The sequence below is a fragment of the Ammodytes marinus genome (genome assembly GCF_949987685.1).
Source record: "Ammodytes marinus genome assembly, chromosome: 4".
NCBI classification, from domain to species: Eukaryota; Metazoa; Chordata; class Actinopteri; order Uranoscopiformes; family Ammodytidae; genus Ammodytes; species Ammodytes marinus.
Genome location: NC_137233.1, coordinates 3,585,448 through 3,597,947, shown reverse-complemented (window position 1 = coordinate 3,597,947; position 12,500 = coordinate 3,585,448). Strand labels below are relative to the sequence as shown.

At 41.2% G+C, this 12,500-nt stretch overlaps 1 protein-coding gene across 1 annotated transcript in view; it reads left to right on the top strand.

Moving 5' to 3' along the window:
* Window positions 1-730: 730 nt before the first annotated feature.
* The window catches only part of LOC307249222 (receptor-type tyrosine-protein phosphatase T-like), a gene marked incomplete at both ends in the record, with an annotated part of 162,968 nt that continues 151,198 nt past the window's right edge, over window positions 731-12,500 (top strand). Inside the window, 4 exons of the mRNA XM_080025864.1 lie at window positions 731-740; window positions 1,584-1,744; window positions 4,150-4,260; window positions 9,044-9,125. Of these exons, the coding sequence (XP_079881990.1) occupies window positions 731-740; window positions 1,584-1,744; window positions 4,150-4,260; window positions 9,044-9,125 (364 nt within the window). The remainder of the gene's footprint in view (window positions 741-1,583; window positions 1,745-4,149; window positions 4,261-9,043; window positions 9,126-12,500) is intronic.

The window sequence follows — 12,500 nt, the reverse complement described above, 5'->3', positions numbered from 1 at the left end:
ACTCACTCGCTGACTCACTCACTCACTCAGTCACTCAGTCACTCACTCACTCACACACTCACTCACACACTCACTCAGTCACTCACACACTCACTCACACACTCACTCACTCACTCACTCACTCACTCACTGACTCACTCACTCACTCACTCACTCACTCACTCACTCACTCACTCACTCTCTCACTCACTCACTCACTCACTCACTCACTCACTCACTCACTCACTCACTCACTCACTGTACAGAATGGATATTTGTCCAATAAACTTTGCAGTACAGTGGAAATTTTACAAGACATTGGTCTGTACAATGGCATGGGAACTGCTCTGACCTTTTGATACGTTTCAACACAAACAATGTCTTGAATATAACCGACATTGGCATTCATATATAAAAAAGTTACACACTATAGCTTTAACCATGTATTTCTCGCTGTAGTTTCATCTATCAACTCATTTGGCGATAGCTTGAATGTAACGGACATTGGCATTTATATATATTGTATTTCTCCCTTTCTTACTCTTAAAAAGTCACGCACCGTAGCTTTAACGGTCTATTTCTTTAACCATGAATGTATATGGAAAAAGGTACGCACTCTAGCTTTAACCCTTGTATGTCTCCCCTTTCTAACTCTTAACAAGTTACGCACTATTGGCATAACTGTGTATTCCTCCCTTAAAAAAGTGTACACCATAGCTTTAACGGTGTATTTATATAACAATGAATGTACATGGAAAAAGGTACGCACTAAAGCTTTAACCATGGATGTATAATATGAAACTTCAACAGTGTATTTCTCCCTTTCTAACTCTTCAAAGGTTTTTTTATTAAATGTTAGTAACAACGGTATTGTAGCACAGCGAGTACAAATTTTTTCCCCTTTTTCTCCCGAACATACCCCACCCACATCCCACCCTCACACCCAACAACACAAAACACACACACCACAAGAAACAAAAACAAACAATCAATATGAAAAAAAAAGAAAAAAAAGGAAAAGAAATAAAATTCAATCAAATAAAAGAGGGGAGGGGGTAGCTACTCTTCTATAATTACTGTTTTTTTTTTTTTTTTTAATTTAGGAAGGGGCTCCCTTTCTAACTCTAAAAAAAAGTTACGCAATATAACTTCAACAGCGTATTTCTCCCCTTTCTAACTCTAAATAAAGTCACACACTATATCTTTAACCCTTGCATGTATTTCTCTCCTTTCTAACTCTAAAAAAGTTACGCACTACAACTTTAACCATGAATGTATATGAAAAAAGTTACGCAATATAATCTTTAACAGTGTATTTCTCCCCTTTCTAACTCTAAATAAAGTCACGCACTATATCTTTAACCCTTGTATGTATTTCTCCCCTTTCTAACTCTAAATAAAGTCACACACTATATCTTTAACCCTTGCATGTATTTCTCTCCTTTCTAACTCTAAAAAAGTTACGCACTACAACTTTAACCATGAATGTATATGAAAAAAGTTACGCAATATATCTTTAACAGTGTATTTCTCCCCTTTCTAACTCTAAATAAAGTCACGCACTATATCTTTAACCCTTGTATGTATGTCTCTCCCCTGTGCAGGCTCCTTCATGGTGGTGAATGCGTCTGGCCGGGCGTCGGGGCAGAAGGCTCATCTCTACATGCCCACGCTGAAGGAGAACGACACACACTGCATAGACTTCCTCTACTCACTGTCCAGCCGCGACGGAGCCAGCCCGGGAACGCTCAACGTATACATCAAGGTGTGTGTGTGTGTGTGTGTGTGTGTGTGGGGGGGGAGGGGGGGGGAGGGGTGTGTGTGTGTGGGGGGGGGTGTGTGTGTGTGTGTGTGTCCTTTTACCATTTACTAGTACAGTTATTTTTTAGAGTTTGAGTTTTCGACCTTATGAGATGACATTTTGTCCGGTTCTCACTTTGGAACAGGTCTTTAATTAAAGGGCTGTTTGAGGGTTAACACTAGGTTTTAAGGACAGGCCTTTAAAGGGCTGTTTGAGGGTTAACACTAGGTTTTAAGGACAGGCCTTTAAAGGGCTGTTTGAGGGTTAACACTGGGTTTTAAGGTTCAGGTTTGAATTAAGTTTATGTTAGGGTTCGTGTAAGGGTTGGGGTTAGGCATTTAGTTTAGGGTAAAGGGCTAGGGAAAGCGAGTGAGTGTCCTCGCAAGTATAGCCGTACAAACTTGTCTGTGTGTGTGTGTGTGTGTGTGTGTGTGTGTGTGTGTGTGTGTGTGTGTGTGTGTGTGTGTGTGTGTGTGTGTGTGTGTGTGTGTGTGTGTGTGTGTGTGTGTGTGTGTGTGTGTGTGTGTGTGTGTGAGAGAGAGAGACTGACTGAGAGGGGAATGATGGGTTGACAAAGAGGTAAACAAACAAACATACCTCTGTTCTCTGGATTTAGCCCGGAGGCATTGGGTGTGTGTGTGTGTGTGTGTGTGTGTGTGTGTGTGTGTGTGCTTTGTACAAGAAAGAGAGAGAGAGAGAGAGAGAGAGAGAGAGAGAGAGAGAGAGAGAGAGAGAGAGAGAGAGAGAGAGAGACAGAGACAAAACACCTCATCCATTCCCTTTTAGTAGCGTTAAAGCTCACCCTATAAACAGCATTTGATAGCAGGGATTCTGGACTGTAATATTAATATGTGTTTTCCCTGTGTAGTGGAAGCAAATGTGTGTTTGTATTAAGGTCTAAAGGAACAGTGGATGAGTGAGAGAGAGAGAGAGAGAGAGAGAGGGAGAGAGAGAGAGAGGGGGGGGGAGAGAGAGAGAGAGAGAGAGAGGGGGGGAGGGAGGGGAGAGAGAGAGAGAAAGGGAGAGAGAGAGAGAGGGGGGAGGGAGAGAGGGGAGAGAGAGAGAGGGGGAGGGAGGGAGGGAGGAAGCGAATGTGTGTTTGTATTAAGGTCTAAAGACACTGATGGACAGGTGGGTTGAATAGTAGAATACAGATATTTAGGGGTCACGAGAAAACTGTGGATGAAAGAGAGAGAGAGAGAGAGAGAGAGAGAGAGAGAGAGGGAGAGAGAGGGGGGAGAGAGAGAGTGTTGAAAGGAGTGAGGCAGTGAGCAGAAAATATAGCGGCTTTCAGGGTACACTTCAGGTGAATAGAGTAACAATGTTAAAGACCTACTTCACCGGTGGAAATATGAAGGTTTATTGAACTCTGAGATCCTATGTAGAATAAATGTCCAAACATTTTAGAAATCGGTTCATCCTAGCCTGAGAAAAGCCAGAAAGAGTGTTTTATGGTCTCACTGTCTAACCCTACATTTTACTAGTGTGACATCACACATGGTAAAATGTAGGGTTAGGATTAACAGGACAGCTGGGCCAAGGGAAGACTGAGGAAAGACTGAGGGAAGAAAAACCTCATTCATTATATTATAATAGTGATTTTATAATGATAGAACGCTGGTTCCGTTTGGGTGAAGTATTCCTTTAACTTATAGAATATCATCATGAAACTTCACCAGTGGATTGACGAAATACGAACATTTTGCATGTCTTTAAAACACTAAAAATCTAGATGTTGGATAGAGCTTTAAACCTGCAGTGTGTAGAATTTTGGGTTTTATTTCCTAGCAGATTTTGTAGAAAGTAATTATAATATCCATAAGTACATTTAATTTAGTGAATAATAGCTGAATTTTTCTTTTTTATTATTATTTTTTCCCTTAGAAAGAGTCTCATATATGTCCATATTTCTGCATATTTTGGACCAAGGCCTATTGCCGCCATCTTGAAAGTGTCATAGTTGGAATGTCATCAGGTGCATTGTTTAAAATGTAGAATTGTTCTTGTCCTTGAAGGCCACTGTAGCTTCTGTTATTATTCCAAAGGGTTGGGGTTACCCAGGGAGCGTTGCATTCTAGAACTTTGTAGAACTTTCTTGATGATGTCATATTACACACTGCACCTTTAATTGAATAGATTTGCAAGTCAAATTACTTTTTTGTCAAAATCATTGAAGAACTATCTAGACTGTTCTCTTAATTTTTTCCAGAGCTGTATAATATAATATAATATAATATAATATAATATAATATAATATAATATAATATAATATAATATAATATAATATAATATAATATAATATAATATAATATAATATAATATATAATGTTTTCAAATATCTATAACAGATCTCTGTGTATTGTTTGCAGGTGAACGGGGGCGCCCAGGGCAACCCGGTGTGGAATGCCTCAGACACAGTGACCGAGGGCTGGGTGAAGGCTGAGCTCGCCATCTCTACATTCTGGCCCAACTCCTATCAGGTAACACACACACACACACACACACACACGTACACATGGCGCACACACACACGCACGCACGCACACACACATGGCGCACACACGCACGCAGACATACACACACACACACACACACACAGAGAGACATAGGCACATGAAGGCACACACACACACGCACACAAACATATACACACACGTACACATGGCGCACACACACACATGCACACGCACACACACACACACACACACACACGTACACATGGCGCACACACACAGACATAGGCACATGAACGCACACACACACACACAAACACACACACAGACATAGGCACATGAACGTACACACACACACATGCAAGCACACACGCACACAGAGAAAAACACACAGACACACACATATACACACACGCGGGTGCAAAAACACACACACAGACACACACACACACACACACACACACACACACGCTGACACACACACACACACACACACACGCTACCTAATCAAATGCACACGCGGGTGGCGCTACAATCAACACTAACTTTTAGTAAGACGACCGACAGGCTTCTCTTCTCTGGTGTATTCCTTTAATTTTGGAACATTAAAACATTTGCTATTTAATGACTATACGTTTGTCTGCGTGTGGGGCTTTAATGTGTGTGTGTGTGTGTGTGTGTGTGTGTGTGTGTGTGTGTGTGTGTGTTTAAGGTACACAGACGTACCCTGCTGTGTTGTTTCAGTGAGGTAGCCCAGACACAGCTGCGATTTACCTTAATCACTTAACCATGTTTCGGTAAATGTACGAACCCCTGTGTCGCGATCACACACACACACACACACACACACACACACACACACACACACACACACACACACACACACACACACACACACACACACACACACACACACACACACACACACACACACACACTAATGAGAAGCTAAACCTCCCATTGAGAAATGACACAAAAAAATGTCATATTAACCGGACGTACCGCGGAGAGGCCAAGAATTAATTTGCAGGGGGAACTTATTACCCGCTATCTTTAACGGGGAACATATTTAACATCTATAATACGTGTCACAGCAGGGTTTCAGTGATTTAATTGGAAGAAGATTTTTTTTTTTTTTATATTGTCACTAGGCCTACATGTTTTTATTGATCTTTGACAGTTTTGGACTCTGACACAACAAGGCCATTAAAAAAAAAAAAAGCATAAATAAAGTAGGCTATTTAAACAAATAAAAATATCTGTTATGCCCTTTTAAGAGTTAATTTAAAATGTTTAACTGTTCAGGGGTCGCCCTTAGCTCAGTTGGTAGGGCGTCCCCCCCCATGGGCCTCGGCCAGCAGCGGACCCGGGTTCGATTCCAGCCCGCAGTCGTTCTCTGCATGTCACTCCCCTCTCTGCCCCATTTCAACTCTGTCTCTACACTATCAATAAAGCATAGAAATGCCCAAAAAATTAAATGTTTAACTGTTCAACATTATTTATTTGAGAGAAATTAGTTTTAGTTCCTAGAAATTTCCATTAGTAGTAATTTGGTGAGCTGCATACATAGCAGGCTGCCACCACTCTAATATTGCGTTCTATACTGTTGCCATGGATATTATGTCCCAGAAACTTCTAGAAGATGGCAGGCAGAAAGTCAGGCAGGCAGCATTTGGTCGCGAAGAAAGGTAAATCTAACTGTGTTGTCTGAAAACACTTCAGACTCACACAATATTGTATTTATTTCTCTTGTAGTGTAATAATTGAGATGTAGTTTACTGTACTCTTTGTTTTATTGAGTGGTTAACGTGAAAGATACGCTAATTGATAGCCGTTAGTAGCTTCAACTGTTGTTGGTGGTTAGCAGTTAGCACTATGACTTGACATTTATTTTATTTGCACTCTGGCATTATAACCTTTTGGTATTGGTGTAATCCCATGTAGGCTCTTTGTGTTTTCTAAGCAGTTTTACTAACTAAATAAGGAATGGGAAAGAAAACTTTTTAGCAAATTTCAAGAAAAGTTAGGGGTATGCCTTGAATTTTTATTTCTTGGGGGGACTTTATGACCAACTGTAACCAACTGTAAGCTAACTGTAGCTAACTGTAAAACCAACTGTAAGCTATGTCAAGCCTTGAATACCGGACACTCCTTTCAAGAACATTATTTTATCAATCTTAAAACATACATGGGAATTGAGAAAATAATTTAATGTTTTACCCAACAAAAAAAAATGTAATTCTGCTAATTAAATACTTTATTTCGGGATTTTTTTTGAAAGAACACAATGGAAAAAGTGAACTAAATTAAGCCTTTTAAGGGTTAAATGATAGGCTACTTTATGCACTTCTATAGGTCAGTATGCACATCCCTTTATAGATCGTATCACATATAGATGAACGCTATAGCAGGAGCCACACATCTGAATTTCGCACACAAAGGCCTGTCATAGCTACATAAAAGAAAAGAAATATATAAAAATATTCCGGTGCCTTTCACTTTTTAGAAAGTTGACATGCGTGGCAGAGAGAGGGAAGAGAGAAACGTCTCCCCGCAAGTCTTTAGTATTCACTCTGAATCCAGGCGTATACTGTAGAGGATCCTGACAAGAACTGTGTGTGTGTGTGTGTGTGTGTGTGTGTGTGTGTGTGTGTGTGTGTGTGTGTGTGTGTGTGTGTGTGTTCGTGTGTGTGTGTGTGTGTGTGTGTGTGTGTGTGTGTGTGTGTGTGTGTGTGTGTGTGTGTGTGTGTGTGTGTGTGTGTGTGTGCGTATGAGTATTTATGTGTGGGTCAGGAGGGCATGGCCCAGTGGGTGCCCTGCCGACTGCCTGTCAACCCGGGTGTGTGTGTGTGTGTGAGTGTGTGTGTGTGAGAGAGAGAGAGTGTGTGTGTGTGTGTGTGTGTGTGTGTGTGTGTGTGTGTGTGTGTGTGAGTGTGTGTGTGTGAGAGTGAGATAGTGTGTGTGTGTGTGTGTGAGTGTGTGTGTGAGTGAGAGAGAGAGTGTGTGTGTGGGTGTGTGTAGAGCCTGTGGAAGAAAGAACATGTAAAAAAAAAAATGAAATATATATATAAACAAAGTAGTTATGTAATAGGAGAGAAATGGAGAACTATACAAAAGGGGCAAAATAAAGTTAGTTAGTTAGTAAGTACAATATTATTTATACAGATAACAGCAACACAGTCCATTCCAAAATGATATATGAAAACAATACACAAAATAAAGAAATAGCAACAAATACAGATCTAAGAAGTACTGTAGGATTCAAGTACACACACATTGGGACTATAGATAATTATCTACCTTTGATCTGTAATAGATAGAATAAAGAAAGGAGGTCTTAAACAAAGGCAAACAAACAACAAGAGAGAGAGGGTAAGAGAGAGAGAGAGAGGGAGATAGACAGGGAGAGAGAGAGAGGGTGAGAGAGAGAGAGAGGGAGAGAGAGGGTAAGAGAGAGAGAGAGGGAAAGAGAGGGTAAGAGAGAGAGGGAAAGAGAGAGAGAGGGAGAGGGGGAGAGAGTTAGAGAGAGGGTAAGAGAGAGAGAGAGGGTGAGAGAGAGCAAGAGAGGGTGATAGAGAGTAAGAGAGAGAGGGGGAGAGAGAGGGTAAGAGAGAGGGAAAGAGAGAGAGAGGGAGGAAGGGAGAGAGGGAGAGGGACAGAGAGTAAGAGAGAGAGGGACAGAAAGAGAGAGAGAGAGAGAGTGAGGATAAGAGATAGAGGGAGATAGAGTAAGAGAGAGAGAGGGAAAAAGAAAGAGAGAGAGGTAGAGAGAGGTAGAGAGGGAAAGAGAGAGAGAGGTACAGAGAGAGAAAGAGGGAGAGAGAGAGTAAGATAAAGAGAGAGGGAAAGAAAGAGAGAGGGAAAGAGAGTAAGAGAGGGAGAGAGAAAGAGAGAGAGAGAGAGAGGCATATGTGGTTGGCATAAGGATGAAGTGAAGAGAGGAGAAGTTGCTGACTGTCAAAGGAGAATTCCCGTGGGGTTTCCATATGAGCTTTGCAGGGGTCTCAAGATGCTGCGCTGTGTCAGAAAGAAAGTTTGTTATTTCCTTCTTAAAGGTGCAGTGTGCTGTTGATCTCTTTTCACTCTGAAGTTAAAGCTGGGGTGGAGGATTTGGGGATATTTTTTTTTTATTTATTATTTTGTTAACCTTTATTTCTACAGGTAAATCCCATTGAGTCCGAAGACTCTTTTGCAAGGGAGACCTGTTCCCATTTACACATTACCATTCACACACACATTCATACACCGATAGCAGGCTAACTATCAACATTCACACGAGGCAAGGTGGGTGAAGTGTCTTGCCCAAGGACACAACAACTATGACACAGGTGGCAGGGCGGGGATCGAACCTCCAACCCTTTGATCATCGGCCGACCCGCTCTACCAACTGAGCCACAGTCGCCCCAAAATGGCAGTTGGGATAGAGATTCGAATCCAAATACCTCAACCGCTCCACTTGTTCTCTTTGGTCCCTCCCCTATGGTCCCTCCCTGACACGCTCTACACCAACAAAGTCGTGCCAAAGTGAATGGACAGTCCCAACAACAGCCAATAAGGACAGAGAATCGGAGCCTTGCTCTGATTGGTCAAAGTGTACAGCTCATGTTAACTTTGACCAATCAGAAATCATATACCCCAGCTTTAACTTAAAATGAGCCTTTTATATCGTAGCTTCTATATATTCTCCCAAAGGGAAGGGGTTAGCAAGGGAGCGTAGCAATTAAGAATCTCACCACTAGATGCCTCTAAAATACCAATGTTTTTATGAGAAAACTTTCTAAACATGATTTTTTCTCTCTCTTTTTGACAGGTAATATTCGAAGCAGTTTCGGTTCAAGGCCATCCGGGTTTCATTGCCGTTGACGACATACGAGTTCTGGCTCATCCGTGCCGTAAGTGACTGTGTGTGTGTGTGTGTGTGTGTGTGTGTCTGAGACCGTGTGTGTGTGTGTGTGTGTGTGTGTGTGTGTGTGTCTGAGACCGTGTGTGTGTGTGTGTGTGTGTGTGTGTGTGTTTCTCGTAACGGTTGACCCTGCGCAACTCTAGCCACATTGAGCATCATCTTTTTATAGCTATCTCTCACACACACACACACACACACACACACACACACACACACACACACACACACACACACACACACACACACACACACAATAATAATAATAATAATTGATAGGTTTTATATAGCGCTTTTTTGTAGGTCACTCAAAGACGCTTTACATTGCATAGAATATACATAAAAGAAAAGAAAAAGAAAAACACGAAAACAAATTCAAAAATACACACACACACACACACACACACACACACACACACACAGAGGGAAAGGCACAGATTGTGAGGCTGGCAGACAGATTGCAGAGAGCAAGGGAGAAGGTCCAACTCATGGTCTTAATCACTCAAATCTGACAGAAGCACTTTGCTTTACAAAACTACAGTCTGTTTACTGCGGCACCCCGTGGCCTACTTACCTCTCTGTCTATTCACTGAATGCCTCTCTGTGTGTGTGTGTGCGTGTGCGTGTGCGTGTGTGCGTGTGCGTGTGTGTGTGTGTGAGTCTCTCTGTCTGTTCTGACTGGCACTGCGATTATTTTTGCATTCAAGTATGATTATCAAATTACAGTAGCTACGCAGAACTTTTAAATATTTAGTCCACTATTTATCCAGTAGTGACGCGAGATTGAAAAAAAAAAAACGTCTTTAAAGGTGCAGTGTGTAATATGACATCATCAAGTGGTACAATTCTAGATCACAACAGTTGGTCTCTATGGCTCCCGTTCAGAGAAGCAACAGAAATTATTCCAGAACATTCCAGCTGGTAGTTCTGATGGACACCAGGCCATTGCTTAAATAAGACATTGTTTCTTAGCAATTTTTGCCTGTTTAAATAAAGGATGATGATGTTCCATTCTGTGCTTCTGAGCTGAGGACATTCCAACTATGACACTTCCAAAATGGCGGCGCCCATGCCATGGTCCATGGTATGGAGTAATACGGAGATATGAGAGACCCCTTCTAAGGGAAAAAATAATAATTCTAAAAAAGCCCTACCAACTGAGCTAAGGGCGCCCCCTAACTTTTTAATATTTCTGAAACAGTCTAATTTTTCCTCTGATGATCTTGACAGCAAACGAGACCATCAGTGCAAAGAATGCTATTTTATTTTTTCTTAATGCCGTTGCTAGAGAATTAACTTGCAAACTTTGGTTTATCAATTTACGAAGAAAAGCCTGTGTTTATGAACGCTGCTAAATCACAGTTTACTTTGCTTCACCGTGGTCATATCACCATTATTAATCTGACACAGTCACATATAAATACATTACCTCATGGCCATGCATCCTGCTGTCTCTCTTTCACTCACTTCCTAAACAAATGCACGCGCCGCCACCACGCGCTAGCAAAGATCTTTAGGACAGCAGGCGATAGATAGATAGATAGATAGATAGATAGATAGATAGATAGATAGATAGATAGATAGATAGATAGATAGATAGATAGATAGATAGATAGATAGATAGATAGATAGATAGATAGATGGATAGACAGACAGACGGACGGGTGGGTGGGTGGGTGGATGGATGGATGGATGGATGATATATAGATAGATAGATAGATAGATAGATATATAGATAGATAGATAGATAGATAGATAGATAGATAGATAGATAGATAGATAGATAGATAGACAGATAGATAGATAGATAGATAGATATACAGACAGATAGCAGGCGCTGGCTTGGTAAAAACACTACTGCTTTGGTCCAAAGTGGGTGCAAGAATGAACACAAACTGAAACTTTTCTCGTAGCACCTTTTGAATGTAACTTTCCTGAGATTATACTTCACTGCAATAAAAAAAACAGCAAGGTCTTATTTCTCTTAGATAACGAGTCTTGTTCGTTTGAAAAGGTAAGTGGGAGTCGTGCTAAACGGTAGAATGAGACCATGAGCACAAGCTGTTTCATTTTAATTAGAACAAATTGAGCCACACCAAGAGTACAACATTACATTCCCAAATTTATTTTTTTTTAGTTTTAGTTTGTTTTTTGGCCAAACTGTTCTTTTTACTTATTTTTTTCGTTACAAGTCATCCTCACTCTACTCACCTGTCTTCACTATCTGTCTGTCTGTCTGTCTGTCTGTGTGTGTGTCTGTCTGTCTGTCTGTCTGTCTGTCTGTCTGTCTGTCTATCTATCTATCTATCTATCTATCTATCTATCTATCTATCTATCTATCTATCTATCTATCTATCTATCTATCTATCTATCTATCTATCTATCTATCTATCTATCTATCTATCTATCTATCTATCTATCTAACTGTCTGTCTGTCTGTCTGTCTGTCTGTCTGTCTGTCTGTCTGTCTGTCTGTCTGTCTGTCTGTCTGACTGTCTGTCCAGCCAGCCATCCATCCATCCATCCATCCATCCATCCACCAAAATAGACCTCCTTTCATATCTAGGTCCTTGTTATTTGCAGCTTCCTTCCCATTATCATCAGGACATATTATCATAGTTAAATAATCGATGCTCATACTCTGTCTGCAGACGGTCTAAATGAAATCAACCGCTCGCTGGCTCGACCCAATGCCAAGCCAAAGTCATTCTGTCTGTCTGGAAGCCATTGATAATGTTAATGTAGCCATTGCATCAATTCCAGCAATATCAAGAACTTACTGACTTGTATTACTAGTGTTGAGGACATTCCTGCACGTGTTGTTTAATGGCTGCTGTTGCTATGGTTCCCAGACTGTTGCAACTGATTTTTTTCATATGTTAAATGGTAAATGGACTCCACTTATATAGCGCTTTTCCCTGGTTTTTCACAGACTCAAAGCGCTTTACATTGTTTTGTACACATTCACCCAATCACACACCAATAGCAGCTACCACACAGGGTGCAAGCTAACTATCGGGAGCAATTTGGGGTTAAATGTCTTGCTCAGGGACACTTCGACATGTGGCCGATAGGCGGGGGATCGAACCTCCGACCCTGCACTCCAGAGGCGACCTCCCTGCCCACTTCGCCACTGCCGCCCATATCAATCTCCTTTGCCAAAAAAAGGGCATGAGGGGCGCTCGTAGTGTAGTGGTTAGAGCCCCCCCCCCCCCCCCATAGAGGCTGTCTCTCCACTCTATCAGTAAAGCTTTGAAAATACCCCAAAATAATAATAAAAAAAAAGATGGTATGCATATGATGTCAACAAGATAGAAATTTGATTGGTCCCACAATATATTTTTTTTTCTACATGTATTTTTAACGT